This window comes from Trematomus bernacchii, unplaced genomic scaffold (assembly GCF_902827165.1).
Source record: "Trematomus bernacchii unplaced genomic scaffold, fTreBer1.1, whole genome shotgun sequence".
Taxonomy (NCBI): domain Eukaryota; kingdom Metazoa; phylum Chordata; class Actinopteri; order Perciformes; family Nototheniidae; genus Trematomus; species Trematomus bernacchii.
The window spans coordinates 3,622,799-3,642,431 of record NW_022987531.1 but is presented as its reverse complement, the minus strand read 5'-3'; the positions used below and the strand labels follow the sequence as shown (position 1 = coordinate 3,642,431).

At 42.3% G+C, this 19,633-nt stretch overlaps 1 protein-coding gene across 1 annotated transcript; it reads left to right on the top strand.

The window, feature by feature from the left end:
- The first annotated feature begins 602 nt into the window (after nucleotides 1-602).
- cdc42ep3 (CDC42 effector protein (Rho GTPase binding) 3) lies at nucleotides 603-7,042 on the top strand. Its single transcript, XM_034121986.1, has 2 exons — nucleotides 603-882; nucleotides 4,998-7,042. The coding sequence occupies exon 2, from the start codon at nucleotides 5,224-5,226 to the stop codon at nucleotides 6,286-6,288; it is 1,065 nt and encodes a 354-aa protein (XP_033977877.1). The 5' UTR covers nucleotides 603-882; nucleotides 4,998-5,223; the 3' UTR covers nucleotides 6,289-7,042.
- Nucleotides 7,043-19,633: the final 12,591 nt, after the last annotated feature.

Below are 19,633 nucleotides of genomic sequence, written 5' to 3'. Positions count from 1 at the left end.
TTAGATTCCAGCTGAGGAAGTCTATTTTTACTGCAGCATGTGCTCTCCATTAGCCTACTGTATCTGTAATACCCTGCTGCAGTGCTGCAGTACACTGCAGTTATTGGTCCATTTGAACAGTGTCGCCTCAGCCTGTAGCACCTAAAAAAAGAAAACTATGCACAAAAAATATAGAATTGGATGGAATATGAAATGGTTATCCAGATTTATAGTTTAGGAAATAAATACTAGACATGTGCGATAAATAAGAATAAAAAGAAGATATTTTGTTGTCATTCAAGTGTCAGCTCTCATCAAATGTGCACAGAGAGAAAGGCGCAGTGCATATCATGAAGGACTGCGTTAGAGAGGAGAGACAGCCAGACATCCCATGAGGCATGTGCCTTCCTCCCCGAGACTGAAACTTGTGATCACTCATCACCGCAGCTCCACCAAGGCACAGGAAGCAAGAAGGATCCTCAAACACCACAGAGCGGCTTATAAAATCTGAGCGAGAGAGGACAGACACGCACAGGTGCTGCTGGAGGGAGAGGGAGAGAAAACTCAGAGAGACAGAAACACAGAGAGAGAGAGAGAGAGCGATAGAGAGAGAGGAAGAAGGAGGGGAGTGAGGCGAGGCGTAGGAGGAGACTCGTCTTGCTTCAGAAGGGAATAGGAGCCGGAGAGCAATTCCAAAACAGCTGTCCGGCAGACGTCCCAGTCGACAGAAGTGCAGCCCCGAGGCACAGATAGGAGGCAGGGCAGTGTCAACAAGCCACAGGAGCACAAAAGCAGCCCCTGAACGCACCATACAGACACACACATCAACCTGAAGCTGCTGTGTTCAGGAGCACACCAGAATACCTGCAGAGGATCTAGATCTCCCACATCAGAATATCTAAGGTGAGTGAGAGCGCTTCTGTTCATCTGCAAATAGGATAATGTTGCTGCAGTATGCAATGATGTACCTTTTTTTCTTTAACGTCTGGATTTAAACTGCTGAGTGACAGTGTGAAAGCATGCATGGTGAGTCAAGCTTGTAGTAGAGCGTTCGTCCAGCAGACATTCTCACACTTGTAACACAAGAGCAGAACTGTTGGGAGCAACATGATATCCTGTCCGCTTTCCAAGAGACATATTGAAGGCATGTTCCCCTGAAATGCAGAGCTGCCTTTATCTCCAGAGGGGAGCAGATTTGGTTTTTCATGGGGTACGCAGGGAAGAAAGAGCTTTTTATTTTTCAAGCCAGTATATGTTGACATTCCCTTCATGTTTCATGCGCTTTGATTAAGCTCCATGCTCATCCCTGCCAAGGATAACTCTGGCATCTGCTTGCGGGTGGCATAAGGGGAGCGAGGAAGTAAGACAGAACAAACACTCCACCCTGCCATTCGCCCTATTCTGCAGAACCACAACCAGGCCCCCGAAAGAAAGAGACTTTGCCTATGATTGAGGGTTTTTTATGTATAAACAGCTCAGTCTTTTCTGTTAGGCTACCATTACCCTCTGTGGTGTGTTTATAACAGCCCCAAAGAGAGGGTCTTTCTGCTTCAAAGGCACGACAAAAGTCAACGCCATGGTTATATGTCAGGAGTATTTTGAGACAAATCTCACAGTAGGACAAATAAAAGTGTGTCCCTATGCTGATGGTACACTGTTCACAACTACTACACAAGTGCAGAATAGCATGCTATTTTTCAACAGCACTGATATGAAATGTCAGCACACTAATCCCATCATGGGAGGAATATTTAGGCATGTCTATTTTAAAGAAGTCATATACAGGTCATATTTTGGACAGCTGCTCTCCTGAGCCTCTTTCTGTACGTTCGTCATCACCAGCTTTGTCTCAGTTCAGCAAATTGTAAAACATGACCAGCATTTATTTAGGCTACAGTACCCAGAAATATCTTGCATGACTTTAAGGTGTCCAGAAATACCCAGGCAAATCCTGAACCATTTAATTAACAGATACCAAACCTACATTTATCTGCCCACACGCTCAAACTGTCATCACCTCACTCCCTCTGGTACCCCCCTCACTAACAACTAACCCTCTAAAGCACAAGCTGATGAGGCAAAGCTCCATTTTTAAAGAGGTTGGAGTGGCTCCAGACCCCTTCATGCCCAGACAGATAGCTGCTGCTGACCCAATGACACAGTGGCTCTTATCCTGCAGCTCGCATGATGACTGGATGGCTGCTCAGGCAAGCAGTTCTGAAAAGGAAGGTGCCATCGGATCCCCACTTCCCCAGGAGGTGTAAATGAAACCCGTGACCGCATTATGTGGTGGCGCCGGGCCTAAAACAGTTCACAAGTGTCAAGCTGCAGCTTTTTTGGATCAGTTCCAAAAGGAAGGTGCAAATCCGGCTTTGGCTTTGACATATACCAGAATGCACCTGCTCAAATATTAACATCCTGCAGAGACAGGGGTGGATTTATGGGGTCCATCCTGGGATATCCTGAGTTGTTGTAATTGATTCATTTCCTCTTGGGCCAACACAGGCTTGACATACATTGCTAAGGCTCTTGAAATGCCCTACTTACACTCTAATCAATGTGCCCAAGCTCTCATTAGTTAACTCTCACACTGGTTGTGCTCCTTAAGACTGACATGAGGGTATTGTTTTCTTCATCATTTGCTCTGGTATTCCAGTCATGTTTGCCATATAAGCCAAACTGGGCCACCAGCAGGATGTCTGACGTTGAGGTCAGACTTCCAGGCTTTCATCGCACCAGCTGACTTCTCACGGGCCTCAAGTGTTGACCTTGAATGCACAGCAGATGTCCCCCTGTGAGAGTCTGCTAGAGGATTTCCTATACGTTCTATCCATACTATTGATTCCACCAACATAATTACCTTTAATAATGCATGAGCTGCATGTTTTCCCATGCAACTGAAGAAAGGGTCCCCACAGACAGGGCAGATGTTATAAACTCAGACCAATAATCAGTCAGATACCTTTGATAGGAAGTGTTTCTACCAGCAGTGACCTTCTATTCTTGGGTATAGCATTAAAAAAGTGAATACAGGTGTAGATATGTGCACTCCAAGCCCATAGGGAGCAACTTTTGTCTTGGAGGTGCATTTGATCCACTTCGTATCCAAGCCCAATTTCCCACTGCAGTAAGCATCAGCTGTCAAGGTCAGAAAGGATGAACGTGCAGCAGTAAAGGGATAGAGCCTAGAAAGAAGTGGGAGGACGAGAACTGGAAGAGAGACAAAGCTTGAACTAAACAAGTGAGGGAATTTGCCCCCCCCCCCCCCCCCCCCCCCCCCCCCCCCCCTTCATCAAACACTGCAGCACTTTTCTTCGCCTTCACTTTCTCTCACTCAGTGTTAGCAAACAAATCCACTCTCCTTCCCACACATGGTGCGCATTCGAGGCTGCTATCTCTCACTGGCGCAGTCAGGCATCTCGCGCAAACACTCACACCGGCACTCAAACAAGGAGAAGCGGTGTTGCCATTCAACACACTCACACATGTTCGGCATCACTCAGTGTTTGTCATGGCTATATATAGCCGTACATATGCTATATGTTGGGTGACAGGTTTATTTGTGTTGTAATTGGCATCTCCTTAAGAATTCACCTTGTACTTCACATACCATACAGTTAATTGCAGATATTGGTACTTGTGCCCTCCATCAAACAAGTTGGAAACACAAGCATCTATGATGGAAGTTAGTTTCAAGCCGGTTACTTGGAGTCAAATACGCAGAAAGTGTCTGCCTCCCCGGCTCCAAGCTAATTTGCCTGCTGAATAAACGTAGCCTGCTTAAAGTGTCTCTGATAAGGCTGATGCAGTGTGTCTACAGGCTTGGTTCGACAGGAATGTGGATGTTGTCTCAGAGAAACCTTTTTTTTGAGGGGGGGTGGACCTGACCGCCCAGGAACTTTTGTGCAGTGGTGCACTCCTTCAGACGGTCACTGCTGACAAATCTCTCATAAGTAAATATGTCTATAAATGGTCAAGCTCTCTTCTCACTGGTGCTCTCTTCCACCCCCCATTACGCACGCACACACACACACACACACACACACACACACACACACACACACACACACACACACACACACACACACACACACACACACACACACACACACACACACACACACACACACACACACACACACACACACACACACACACACACACACACACACACACACACACACACACACACACACACACACACACACACACACACACACACACACACACACTGTCAACTCCCTTCCTTCAAAGTGTTTTTTTCCCTTCTCCTTGGTTGCTGTGTCATTTCAAACGGTCAAACTCATTCACTCCTCTTTTTACGGACATCATCTTACACAACCAATATGGTGACATTCTCATTGGATTTGTAATGGAAAGGCAGCTGTAGGCACCATGCCAAAAGGCACCTTTTATCCAATCCAATTCCCCATTCATAATGTTTACCCATCCTCATGTTTTCTACAACCTAGCTAGTATTTTAGCATGTAGCTCTCTGCCAGTAATTCACAATCTAATTCACTTTTTTCGTAAAATCATATTTTCCTGTAATCCCTCACTCTATCTCTCTCACACAATCCCCCTAACCCCTTCCCCCCTCTAGTCCATCTCTCTCTATCTCTGTGCGTGTCTGAGCAGTAGCTTGTCGCTCAAACAGGCCGCCCCGCTCTGATCTTACTAAAGACCTGCTTCGCTTCCCCTCTCCCAATCTGCGGTCCAGCTGTTCCACATTAGCACATCCAGAGCTGCGGAGGCCCAAGTGTGGAAATGTGAATAGTGAGCAAAAAGCCTAACATCCAGGCTTCATCCTCTTCTACTCTGGCTTCCAAGCTTGCCAGATGCAAATGAGGATAACATTGTTTTTACTTGCAGGATCCAGAGATTGTTTGTGGGACTTGCTGAGTTCCTGACCAGATTTGTTCCCCCCCAAATGTTCCTGTCCTAGAACCTTCAGGAAATGTGCTGAGTTCATGTTTGGATAAAATGCTGACGTATTTTTTATTTGTCTCTGATTTCAGAAAAGCGGCCATTTGACCTTTCTACACTGGAGGACATCACCAGAACTGCTTGGAATCCTGTATCGATGCCGCTATTGCTTAAAGTATTTTTGGAGTCCTGCCTGGCCGATGTGCTACTGAGAATGTAACTGGAGCTTCTGCAAGGGGAACTGTAACGTCCAGAACTTGGAGAGCATATCCGACTTTTCTATCCTGCATATCTGAGATCTCTTCCGCAGTTGCAGACATGCCTGCGAAAGCACCCATATACCTGAAACCCACCAATAGTAAGAGGGGAAAGAAATGTCGCCTCAGAGATATTTTGTCCCCAGACATGATCAGTCCACCACTTGGGGACTTTCGCCACACGATCCACATTGGCAAGGGAGGGGAGAGAGATGCCTTTGGGGACATGTCCTTCCTCCAGGGGAAGTATGAACTCCTACCTGGGAAAAGGAGCGTCCAGCCTCAGTATGGCATCCAAAGTGAGTTTCTGAGAGCTCACAGCACTGGTGATGCTTCCTTTGCCGAGACGCCTTCTCCGGTTCTCAAGAACGCTATCTCCCTCCCAACTATTGGTGGCTGCCAGGCGCTCACACTTCCCATGATCTCCTCCCCTGTGTTCGCTATCCCCCCGGAGCCATCGGACGACATCATGGGGTCTACAGCTGCCATGAAACCTGACAGCGCAGAGGAAGAAGAGATGCTCCAGATGGACGCCCTGTTGCGCTCCCTGGAAGTCTTCAGCAGTGGGCCTTCGTCTCCCTGCGCAGACATCCAGTCGAAACCAGACGTCCTCCTGGATCTGCTGGAGAATAAAGATAAGTCCTCCTCCAAGGCGGTTTCCAAAGCTAACAAAATAAACAAAAGCAAACCCAGGTTTGACAAGCCGTCATCCTTTTATATCAATGGCAACAGCACCTTCAAAACTAACGGAAGCCTGAACAGTAACAAGAGCAGTGACAGCTTTGACAGCTTTAACGGTAAAGGGGACTTCCAGAACATGACCTGCAATGGCAGCCGGAGTATCAGCAGCAACTGCAATGGTTATGGACACTTTAACAATGACATTACCCTGGGCTTAAAGCAGGAGCTCTCAAAGTGCAATGGAGAGTGGGTGGGCAGGGACAGTGGGGTGGAGGAGGGCCGCATCTGTGATTTCGACTTTGGGTTTTCCAAGGAGAAGAGTACGTCGCAGGATTCCCTCACCCAATTCACAGGGTCATTCCTCTCCCTTGAACTTGATCTGGGCCCGTCCATCCTGGATGACGTGCTCAACATAATGGATAAACCCGCAAAGAGCAGGCCTTGAGCTGTGCTGAGGCCCTTGGGACGAGAAAGGGAATAATTAATGAATAGCCATGAGGACAGAACGAGTCATTCAAAAATGTGTCTGGATATATCATTGAGATGAACATGAGCTACAATAGAGAGCAGAGCTGCTTATGTTTTTATTGTTAAAACATATTACTATTCTAGCTTCTATGGAGTGTTGATTCTTCTTCTTTTTTAATTTGCTATGCCAGCTGCATGTTTAGGATGCATGTGCGATTGAGTTACTGCTTAAACACAGCCATTGTGCCTTTTGTTTCGCATTACTGTAAAAGTGCTACATAATAGATTTGTGTTCTGTTGACTTCCACCGTATAATTACACAATAACTTTGAGGTCCTTACCCTTTTTTATACAGGCTTGAACATTTTGCATTTTGTGACTGGGAGGCGTGTGGAGCAGTGGATTAGTGCGTTGGTGTTCGGATCAGGGGAGCACAGGTTCAAACCCCACTGCAGTCAGCATGTCGTTGTGTCCCTGGGCAAGACACTTCACCCCAAATTGCTCCTGTGGGGATTGCCCACAGTATTGAGTATGTAAGTCGCTTTGGATAAAAGCGTCTAACAAGTAACATGTAATGTAATGTAATGTAATGTGACTTCAAGTGTGTTTAAAAAGCGTTATTTTTTCTGTCACATCATTCATTTGCCACGTTTCAAATAACAGAACACTATGCATATTTGTGTTGTTAAAACTGTAACACAAATAAATAAATGTTGTCCTATTCTGGCTAATTTCAGGTCATTTTTAGAATCAATCATCAACAATCAGAATACTCCTCCCAGGGGGGGGGTAGGGTTCTGGGACAGTTGTTCCATTTTAGAATAAATTAAAAACATTGGTTAAATGAAAAGAATACAGCAAAATGTTTATATAAAAAATGTTAAAGTAATAACTTGCAACAAAGAAATAAATTAAATTAAACTTAAATTAAGACTTTGAAATACAAATATAAAAGCTTTGGCTGTTGATGGTTAAGTACTGTAAGTCCTTGTGCTAGTCTATTGAGAAACAGATTGACAGAAAGAAGGATAGAATGGGTTTATTTTCTCGCCTTTGACATTCCCCACATTCTGCATCCCTGCCCTGCAGTGGGAGCACCGGTGGGCCTTCCTCTGCCCAACCAGGCGCCTGCCCCATTTGTTTCCGTGTGTACGGGACAGGCGGTGGAGGGGGCTTTGAGATTCCCTGCATTCCAGCCACAGAGCACAAGTGTCCAGGACCAGACATAAATCAGCTGTTTCAAGTGAAGAGGGCGGCTCAGGCACAGGCATAAGACCCAGCTATGCTCAACCAGAATGTATCGCGAGATGAGGTTGTAAAACACGTGCTTACAACCCACAGGCAATCTTTGTTCAGTGCTGAACGATAGGAGTCCTCTCTCTCTGTATAGTTGCAATAAAGATATGTTGACCCAGCAGTGTTGAAGCAACAGCCTGAAAGAGCAGGACGGCAGTGATGTACACACAGATTCTCAAACTCAACCGCCGCTCATCAATGGCCTCTGCGACCTGATCCTCTTTTTCCTATGGTCCCTTCATTGTACACACATAAAGTGTAAGTCATAGCAAAAGACTTACTGATGTAGAGTGCTACCAGAATGAGTCTTAAAGGGGACCTATCATGCAAAATGCACTTTTTTATGTCTTTTATACATAAATATGTGTCCCCGGTGTGTCAGGGAACTCCCAAAGTGTCAGAAAATACAACCCTCTCTATTTTCCTCCGTGCGCAAATCTCTAAAAATGGGGGTATAACGGAGCTGATCCAGATTGTGGGCTGGCTTTGCACCCACGGCCCTATCAGAAACTTTGCTATCAGAGACAATGCCCGAGTGTTTTGGACGTAATATGGTGTTTGTTTACATTAGCAAGCATGCTAACACTCAGAGCTAACCTGTACTGGAGATAGTATGTGTAAAGAAGCAGGATATAAAAAGGAACTGACCTTGTGGTAAACCGGCAAGAGAGAAAAAGTATTTGAGCTCCATGCTGTTTCAGAAATAATCCTTGATGTGGTTTTGAATATGATATTTAATCACGGCAGTGTTTAGCTGACAATCTGCCGGTAGAATCTCCCGCATGAGCAGGCATAAGCTCTGCCCCCTCTTTAAAAAAAAAATAAGCTTTATTTATTTTTTCAGAATCAGCACTTTAGTAACAGGGTTGAAATAGAGGGATATGAGGCATGGCTATAATGGGTGATCTTTTTGGTATTTTGAGCAAAACACTTCATAGACATGTTTTTTATATATTTTTATATATCTGAGACCTATGCTATTGCCTAAAAATAGCATGATAGGTGACCTTTAAACCCAGAAACCGTTAGCCTTTTAGCACTTTCGGACTCCCTCAAAAATCTTTTTAGCATTAACCTAGCATTAGCTTTTTACTTCTGGCAATTGCATTTACGTTTTCAACTACAGTATTAGTTGTTAATATGTAGAGATTATCCTGCTGAACAAAACACTTAAATGCCTGTACCATAAATGTGTGTTTGCCACATACCTTGTTTTCTGCAATATCGCAAAATACCATTGATTTTGTTGAGGAAGCCCTTGATATGCTAACTTCTGGGTCAGCCTCAATAGAGAACCGCAGTGACGCGTCCTAAAACACGGAAGTAAACTCCTTCCGGTTCCTTCGTCAAAAACGCAATGCAATTTCTCCATAGGATTTTGGAAAATAGCTCGAAATAAGGTCTGTGGTTGAGACACATTTAAGAGACGGATCACGTTTTGTTCAGCCGGATAATATCCACATGTCTACCCTACTTTTATAATTTTCTAATCATAAATCTAGTCGCCAGAAGCAAAATGCTAAAGTTATGCTATAAACGAACTACAGCAGGGTCGCTGCTTCAACGTCACGCCAACTTAAGATCCATATTCAAACATACAGATTCTAAATGATACACGTTGAAGCGTTTGTTTGAGCAGTTTGCAGGAGGCAGGTACTTGCTTTCAAGCAGAACAGGGAAACTTAGCGGGAGTGTTTACGTGTTCGGCGTAATGACGTAAAACGGCCTGGACAACTTCTGTAGTCCTATTCAGCCACATGTTAACAACCATCGTTTTTCAAACACGTAACCTCTTCAAAAATCACCAGCGGGGTCACTGCTGATGTATTTAATGTTGTAGAACAAAACGTGATCTGTCTCTTCAATTTGTGTCAAACACAGACCTTATTTCGAGCTATTTTCCTAAATCCTATGGAGAAATTGCATTGCTTTTTGTCGAAGGAACCGGACGTGGTAAAAATGCTAACTTACTTCCGGGTTTTAGGACGCGTCACTGCGGTTCTCTATAGGGTCTAATACAGTATTTATTATGGACAAATGAAAGACAAGGGCAAGACAAGAACAAAATACTTAATATCAGTGAGGTCCTATGCTTTGTTTCTGTTGATCCTTGCCACTACCGTACACAAGATAATTCAAGTTAGAGAGCTTTGCGCAGTGCTACTTCCCATAATAAATCATAGCAACAACCTTATGGAGGCACTGGCAGGCTTCCCAAAAGCACCCATGGGCCAATGTGTCATGCTTGTTGGAGAAAACATTTCTCTACCAACACATCCAAAGTCTAATTATATATGCAAATAATTATCTGGGTTTGACGCCACTTCTGTCATATTGTAGGCAAATGTGGCGAAACATCCCAAATCCCTCAAAGGCCTCAGAATGTCCGTAAACAACCCCCAGCCAAAGCATCCTTTGTGAAACCAGATGTTCAAGGAGACATAACGAAAAGCCTTGTCATGAGAGATTCTGAAGCCATTGGAGAATCCCAGCATAAAGAGTTTGCATATGCTTAGTCGAAGCATCCATCCGCCGAGTATGAGTAATGAAAACCTTTGCTGTCAAGGTAATTGCTATGCTTATACCTGCAATGGTACATCACCACTTGATGACAGCCTTCGTTTTTATAGGCATGGACCCCAAGCAAACTTGCTTTGGTTTTCAAAAGAGCTTGCGACCACAGCACTGTAGCGTGTTGTGTGACATATTAGAAGTATTTCTGAAGGGATGCCAAAGCTCTTAGACACGAAATACCAGGAAATACCGGTGTTTTATGAAATCCAACATAAATACTTGACACATGTTACACCCTGAACACTGCCTTCATGTTCTCTGGGTGTGCATGTGAAACTCAGAGTAATGGGTTTGTTTGTTTGAGAAACCATTTGGCTTTCTGCCCTGATTTCATAGATGTTTGTCTAATATATGTCACTGCATCTGTATTTGAATTGCACAACTTGAGCAGTGTCTTGGCTACCTCTAGACAGACAGGTTCTTGTCATGTTACTGGCCTAAGTGTTTTCTTGGAGTCTGAGGGCAGAAGAGAAAATACCGGAGATGGAAGGTAGAAAATAGTCCTGCTGGACTGTTTCTCATTACCACAGAGCCAAGGTGGAAGTTTGACCTGAAGAGACCTGACTCCAACTGCCATAAACATGCTGGTACACAATCAGACAACTCATTGTGACACCCACAGACCCATAAGCAGAACAATACTCCACTTGTTTTACTGCAAAGTCACATCTTTGCTTAGAGATAGAGATAAATTCACTGACAATTGATGTTGCTATTACAAAATGACTAGAAAAAACGTTGTTTGCATATCTTTGGTGCAGCCAAACTGGTGTTCCTGAAACCCGACTGCCAAACTGGTTACTTGAGCCCAGAGAGGGAGGTGACATGGCAGCACCTGCTGCCTTGTAATTTCTAAACCAGTCGTTTTGTGACAAAAACAGAAAAAGCCTAATTGCTAAATCCTGTTTGTTTGACTTTGCAGTGGTGTAGGAGGATAAGGCAAAAAAAAAGAAGATAAACAACCTGCATGTTGTGAGCAGAAAGACAAGCCCACCAATGATATTCTCGCAGTTGCCTATACTGTACATGAAAAATATTCAAGAACATAACTGTTCCTCCAGCAGATTGGGGATCCGGCTCCTCGGTTTCCTGGGCTTAGGAGAAGCTGTCAGTTTACAGATGAATAAGCTTTGGCCCAGAGGCCACAGCAGCCAAAGAAAGCACAGCACAATTTTCCACCCAAGCTCGACAACAGAGCTGCATAGTGTGCACACTGTCTTTCACACGGAGGTGTCGGTAAAGGAGCCCCTCACAGCCTGATGGCAGCTGTGTCAGGCAGAGGAGCAGGGAGACTTTAATATGATGTTTCCCCATGAGCAGCAGGATAAAGCTCCTCTTGCTTTCATCTGCTGTCAATGTACTTCTGCAAATGAGCCAATTGCATATACAGTACGTTTAACGTCGCCAACAGGAGGAAATATCTGAGGTATGAGTGCAGCTTTTCCTAGACATATTATTGTTACATTTTTCTCTTGCCTGCTGGAGAGACATCGTTCATTGTTGATGCCATGACTTATAATCAGGTTCCTCAGTACTAGATGTTCTTGTGAACATTTAGTTTGGGATGCTGAGCATAAAGTTTGGAATCAAGTGCTTTGCAAATCTGCTAATTTAGCAGTCCGGGGCTGCAGCTCCCTTTAAGAAAAAAAACAACAACAACAGAGAACTTATTCCCAGAAGTGAATAAAATAAGGCTGCACAGGGGTTGATGCAGTGCAGACACGAGCAGGCTTGGTATAGTTTGATCTGGCAGGAAGTGGATACCTCAGGTTCACTGCACTGTTGACTGCTGTTTGGCCCACAGTAACCATAGCGAGTTCAGTTTGTATCTCCGTCACGTGAGGGCTGAGCTGAGAGGAGGGCAGATGGAGGATGACAGTTAAACAGAGCAGTGTCGCCTCAGAGGCACCAGAATACCTCCGTGACAAAACCCAGGCCCAGTTAATCGTAGAGATACAATATACAAAGCAAAACAAGAGCTATGTACACTTCATTTATCTCCAATGAGCATCATCATTCGGGGTCATTTGCAATGGGGATTAATCGGCACATTAGCGAACAATTCAAATGCTACAGCTATTCAATTAAAGTAATTTAAAATACTGCATGCAGATTTACTTTAACATTTGGGGTGCTGCTAAATTTGAATAATTTAGCAGGAATAAATACAAGGAAATGTATTTAAGGGGAGGCATGAAGGGTCAAATTAAAATAGTGCCCAATTAACGCAAAGTGAAGGTGAAAAAACCCTAGATTTAAAGCAAATTTTACTTTTAATTCATAAACAATATAACCACCTCATTTCAAAATACTCCTGGTGATACAGACTTACCTGGTATGACCAGAAATGGTGACCAACGTCAGCCGACTTCCTTAGCTCATGTTGACCAAATATAACCTAGATATTTGTGTAAATTGCGTGAGGATATACTTTACAGTTCTCACAATTTATTATTTACTTTTTTTTACCAGTCATGATGTTGGGTCTGTGAGTGTTTGTGTCATCATGGCAAATATAGCTGTACAGTCTGTCTGTCTGTCTGTCTGTCTGTCTGTCTGTCTGTCTGTCTGTCTGTCTGTCTGTCTGTCTGTCTGTCTGTCTGTCTGTCTGTCTGTGGGGCTTCGGCACCCCATATAATACAACTGGCCAAATTTGGTGCCAATAAACTTTACGGTCAAAATGAATGCTGAGTTTAAAAATGGGTGTGGTCTGAGCAAGGGGGCCAGAAGTATGTGGGTAGTTAGTGGGGAAGAGGCTATAATGGACCCCTCTATTTTGTGTCCCTGGCCCAATTTGGCATCTTGGTCGGGGTGACCCCATGGCAAAAGGGTCTCTAATTTTCGACTTTTGTTGCCACAGCAACTGTGCATGGCTTCTCTTTTATATAGTCTTCCTTTTTGCCTTTATTTAGCAATCATAAAGCAATCCGTTATTTATCAAATCTACTTGTTAAACTGCTTATAGGGAAATGTTGCCGATTTTCAATACGATTTGCATTGATGCAACTTAGGTGGTGTGTGCAAAAGAAGGATGGTTGGATTCCCCCTGTATTGCTGGCTCCAGTAGCCCCTGTTCAATTGCCAATGAGAGTTTGACAGAAGACGTGACGTGCGTCACTGCTTACCTGCAAAATGTGCGGGCAACAAGAAGGGAAGCAAATTATAGTATCTTTACAAATACCCCCTACATTTTAACATTATAAAGCAGGTAGAAAATTGGCAAAGTTTCGCCCTAAATAAATATTATTGTTATACTTAAAGAGGCCCTATTATGGTTTTGGGGGTTTTCCCTTTCATGTAGAGTGGTTTATAGGATTTTCTGCATTTGTAAATGGTCTGCAAAGACACACTTGTTACTTTTTGTCACAACTGGGCTTCCCTATGTTAACTTATTGTTGAAAGATCTTCCCATTTTGAGATCAATAAAGTATATCTTATCTTATGACAATCAACCTATTGCTACAGTACAGAGCTAATGTACATTACTGTATTGGGATCAGCCTGCACTGTGTGACATTCACTGTCCTCCTGTCAGCTTTTTGACAAATACCGCAAGGCTGCGCTGAGACATCGAGCTTAGCAAAAAGTGCTTACCATTTTTATTTGCTTAATTTACAAAACCCCCCCACAACAATTCATGAATTATTCATAATTATTGCTGCCTGGGCAGAATGTGCCTGTGCCTGAGCCCAGGGGATGGGACTGTAATGTATGCCCTCTGGATCTGAACTCTCCTTCTAAGGCAGCACAAGGGAATGAAACCAAAGGCAGTGATCATGTGAGGGTCTCTAAGATCACCCGTGTCTATATTTTGTCTCTTTTCAAATGGCATGCCCCCAGCAGGGCAGCAACCATCTATTCGGGTCCTCTTTTTTAACCAGCAACTTATACTCACTTAGGAAGTATTTATATATTTTCTCTTTGCTGCATTTCCTCCAGACAACTCTCTGAGAATTCCTTCGAAGCCAGGCAGAGAGAAGGGTGCGGTAGGGGAATGGGGTTAGGGGGTATCTCCCCTTATAGATGTGGGTGACATCACTTACCATACTTTCCTCTAGCAGGTCAACAACATCACTGTCACCCGAAAAAGATGACTAGACTCAGTGCCCTTGTGGGATTAGATAATGAGGCCAGGTCATTGAGTTGCCCTGGGAGTGGTGTTTATTAGTGGATACGCACACGCCACTCCTAGGGAAAGTTTAGCGACAAGATTGACATGCATAATAAAGTTTCAGTCGTGCTATTCTTAATATAAACGTACATACAACATAGCCAATTCTATATGTAAAGCATGGCCAGCATGCTGATAAGGCCCTTCTTTATTGTGCCATCATCCATAGTTTTTATAGTCTACCTTGTGACACTATCAAAAAAAGTATGAAGAAGAGAACATTTGGGGATTTTTTTTCTTTCAAAGAGTGAAAGATCAATACCACTCTCCTGAATGTATAAATGTTGCATGTACACAATGAACAACTGAACTGAGGGACACATCAATTAGATTTTTTTAGATGCCGATTTATGTCGGTCATTTTCACATCGTCAATGTCGGAATTTCAAACAGAAATAATTGATACTAATTGATACAATTATTTATAGTCCCTTTCTATTAAATGTGTCACAGCCATTCCATTGAGCCAGCGTGCACATTACCAGAGCCCTGGCTTGCTTAAATGGAACAGAGCAATCATTATTTGTATTAATTATACCTGTGTTTACCCTGTAATTAGATGTCAAAACGACCAATGTAAAAAGGGCTTGTGTCCTAAAAACGACATAATGCGAACACCGTATACAGTAAGCACAGAGTTGGGGACAGGATATGGGGAGCTTAGTTTAGCATAATAACAGCTAGCTAGCCTATCTTGACGTTTTTATAGAAATAAATGGTAGGCAGCCTACAATTTGTTTTAGGTAAGATCGTGTGCTGTAACTATTACATAACAAAAAACAGCTAAAATGGTTGTTAAATATGTCTGTTAAGCACAGGTGCAGGTGTCTGTACAAGCACTACCCAGCAAGGCACTGCTCCTAGCTCTTGTTTGCCAAGAAAGTACAACTCCTTAGACCCCAAATTGCCAATGTGAGCTGGTTAAATTATTTACAGCGTGTGTTAAAGATTGATAGATCAAACTACTGTACCACTCTCATTGAAACAGGAGGAAACAGCCTGCCTATGCTCAAATGTAGGAAAATCCACCTACCAGCTAACTTAACTTTGGTAAGCTTTGTTTTCCTGTTTCTAGTCTTTATGCTAAGCTAAGCTAACTGGAGTCTTGCATAAGCTTCATGTTTGGCATGTGCCTATAGGCGAGAGTGGTTTCATTCTTCTCAATTTACTCTTGGAAACAAAGAGAAAAGGTTTAGAGCATCTTCAAAAATAATGAATTATTTGCTTTGAAAGCTTTGCCTTTCTGCTGTTCACTGACAATAAACTCTGTAACTGGCTTGATTTATGGGTTGTTATACTAAGAAGGCCTTTATAAGGCTTTCAACTCTCAAAAACATAATCTTCCCACATTGCTGGAAAAATACTTTGGCTCTACAAAGCTAGCAGCCTGTTTATTTTCAACTGATTTGCCTCTGGTATCTTAATGACACGCTGCATCCAAGACTGTCTTGTATCTTAGAGTGATGAGTCAGTACTGAACTTTCCAAGACCATCTAACAGTGGTCTCCATATACTTATATTTCATTTCATCAAGTATTTGTTGACAATATAATTTGACTTCTATCTGCATGGAATTACACAGCAAGACGTACTGAGCTGGAAATGGACAACACAGTCTCACGGCATTTCGTGTTATAGTCACGACATTTAATCTATTGATTCGTGTTCACCAACACGATTTTCCCCTTTTTTTTGTGTCACACAGAACGATTTTAATAGTAGTGTGTTTCGTGCCTGCACCACGTCTTTTTGTCCGGTCGGGTCTTGGAAGACCGGAAGCTGTGTGGTTCATAAAAACATTTTCTTACCCAATATCAAGCCACGATTACTGTTTTTATTTTAAATCGTATAATGTCTGACTTTTTTTGCCATCCGTGAGGAAAATAAATGGGGCTCAGAGCCTCAGAATACTGAAATCTGTATTTTTTAAATATTTTTTTCCTTCTAATTTGTTATTCTTTTCTAAATAACACACTGTTATTTACTCAACAATAACACACAATTATCCTTGTTTTTATTTATTTGTTTAATTCTATAATCTCTGGCTTTTTTGCCGTCCGTCAGGAACTGAATTTCAAAATAAAGTCACCGGAAACAGATGTAGGCCTATGAATGGGACATTTCGAGAATCATTGCGATACACACCCACTGAACTGATTACCCAAGATCCTCAGCTATGGTTGAAGCTCGGTGATTGGATGTTTTAGCCGCAATGCACGTTGGGATATGGTGTTAATGCGATATTAAATCCGAAAAACCATTTAAAAAAAAGAAAAGAATAGTTTAATCCGAGTGTGCTTGCTTTTCTCTTTGAAAGTCATCACATAACGGCATTGTAATACACGGTTCGGCTGCATTAAATATTACACATCTGCCGTAGTTCTTTATTTATAGAGCCCTGATTAGAAGACTTCTGGACAAACTGGAACTGCCACCGAAACTGAATACGTGACGTGGATCATAAATATATCAGCAATTAAACAACATCTTCAATTTCTCTTCACACAATACGTCTCCTTGCAGTATCAATACTAATTCGGCTGACTTTTATATCTGATCCAATTGGTAGATAGGCTATATTTACACCATAACGGTGCACAGCTGATATAAAAGGACTTGTAGTTTTTAAAGATATTACTGATTTTCTTTGAATATAAGAATGTAAATACTGAGTTGAGAGAATAGTCAGGGGATTTGGGTGATGGGAGACACATCTATGGAATCAGAATTTCAATAGCTTACTGTTAAATGACGGCTATACCTTTCTGTCTGTGATGTTTTACAAATCAGATATTAATGTGTAGAAGTAAAACATGTGAAATAATATAGCAATATCCTGTAAAATTATCAATAGATGACATTTCGTGACTATAACACGAAATGCCGTGAGACTGGATTGAAATGGAACATGGTGAGCCGCTAACAGCTAGCTAGTGTGAAGTTTTTATAAAAAGCATGTAAAACCTAACCTAAAGATAGACAATTTGTTTGAGGGAAACACATACAGTATGATGTAACTATTCCTTGACAAAAAAAACAGCTACAATGCTGTATACGTAGGTACAGGTGTCTGTACAAGCATGCTAGTAGCTACCTCCCCCAGCAAGCACTGCTCCTAGCTTTAATTGTAAGCCAATATACAGTACAACTCCTAAAACCCCAAATTGTCAATGTGAACTGTCTTCATGTTTCCTCATGCTATCTGGAGGCTTGCTTTAGCTTAATGTTTGCCGTTGGCCTTGCAAGTGGTATCAATCTTCTCTGTGTACTCTTGGAAAGAAAGGGAGAGGGCTAATATCTTCCGAAATAATGAATTATTTGCTTTGAAAGCTTTATCTTTCTGTTGTTCACTGACAATAAACTCTAAACTGACAGTATTGATTCATGGCTTGTTATACTCAGAAGGCCTTTTAAGGCTTTCAACTCTAAAAAGATAATCTTCCACATTGCTAGAAAATTACTTTGGCTATAGAATATGAGCAGCCTGTTTATTTTCATGGATTTGCCTCTGGTATCTTAATAACATGCTGGATTCAAGACTTTCTTATATACAAGAGTGATGAGTCTGTACTTCACTGTCCAAAACATTCTAACATACTTTATTTGATTATGTATTTGTTATCAATATAATTTGAGTTCTACCTGCAGGGAATAACACTGAGGGGGCATGGAAAAGTACCGAGTGTTCAGGTCAGAGGACTACATTCCTGCTGTTATGGCCTACAGCTTTCAGGATTCTGCCTTTTAAGGTAAGACCCCACTCTGTTTCTCCTTATCCCATGCAAGCTTGATCTTGCAGTCTCCCTCTGGGCCCACTGGGACTCTCCTTTTATAAGTTGTCACCAGCCAGTCAAGCGATCACATCTGCAGGAAATTTCCAAGCAGCTTCCTTTCCTACGCCCGTAAAAAGAAACAGCAGCTGGCGGGCATTCATTTTACGCTTTGTTTGGAGGGGCTTTTTACACTTCAGCTTTGCACAGTTGATTTACGGCCAGGCAGTAAAGCGGAACAACACACAGCACGGATAGAAAGAGAGGAAAACACAAGAATGCCAAACTTCAATTTGTAGAAGAAAAATGAATGAGTTATGAGAGAGTGTTGATGATACTCTCGTAGTTCTGTGACCTCTGTCTCTCTGCTCTCAAGAGCTCCATTGTGCTTCAACTTTAAACACACTGAGCTGTGTCTGCAAAATTCATCTCATTTCTATTTCACACCGTAGGGAGTAAAGCAATTTAACAGCTTATACTTCAGCCTCTTTCACTGGATTGTCAATCATCTATGAGTATGAGGAGCCATATCTCTTTACCTCACTAAAAAATGTCTTGGACAGAGTCCTGGAATGCATCAAGATCAATATTGAATGTTTACAAAGAGTATTAACATAAAACTTTACAATAGGAGCCAATGGTTGACATCACCAATAAATCAAAGCAAAATGTCATATTGACTTGAAATATTTCCCCGTGAAAATACACTTTTGAATCACTTCCCCATAGGAGTTTGATTTATGTGGTCAATGCTGCACCAAGCAAACAGAAGAAAATCAGTAAATCGAAATTGCCCTCCTCAGGCAAGTTGTGACATAAGGCAGAATTTAACATTTCCAAATATTATTTTTGAGAGATCACTTTTAAAGCTTCCTTTGCTTATGACTTATCCAACATTGTTGCCATCCAACTTTATTATTCCCATACTCTTTATCCATTCTTACATAACTGACCTGTCCCAGGGATCACAGGGTCGTCGTCTTTCAGGAGGGAAAATACCAGCAATGAATTCTCCCAGGTGCAAAGTTCATCTTTTGGCTGTCAGTAATCAATATCCCAGCCCAAATACAAATCACTGAGGTCAGAGTTCATGTTCTCTGAGGACCTGAGTGCTATTGGCCTCTGGGAGCTGTCCAGTTCTTGAAATATGTGAAATTGAAGGATTATTGATGGTTGATCAGATCGACCCAACACTTAACAAACGTATTCTGCTAATAAGCATGCTATAAAAATGTCCATATGACTTGCAATTGTGTGAACTGATCCTGGGGGGAAACGACTAGCAACAGTCGGTTAACAAAGAGATACTGGTCAGTATTTGTCTAATTGTAGTGCACATTTTAAAAGATGAAATGTCTCTTGGAAAGTGTATCGGCTTTTACCTTCATCCTGTAAATGACTGATCCCTGTTTTACATAGTGTGACCTCAGAGTGATACTTTAGCTGATTTTGTGCAAACCTTTGCGGGGATTATCAATCTTTAATATTTGTTGCTCTTGGCAACACATCAT

Coding starts and splice junctions, on each gene's coding strand:
- cdc42ep3 (XM_034121986.1), top strand. CDS start 5,224: ATGCCTGCGAAAGCACCCATATACCTGAAACCCACCAATAGTAAGAGG.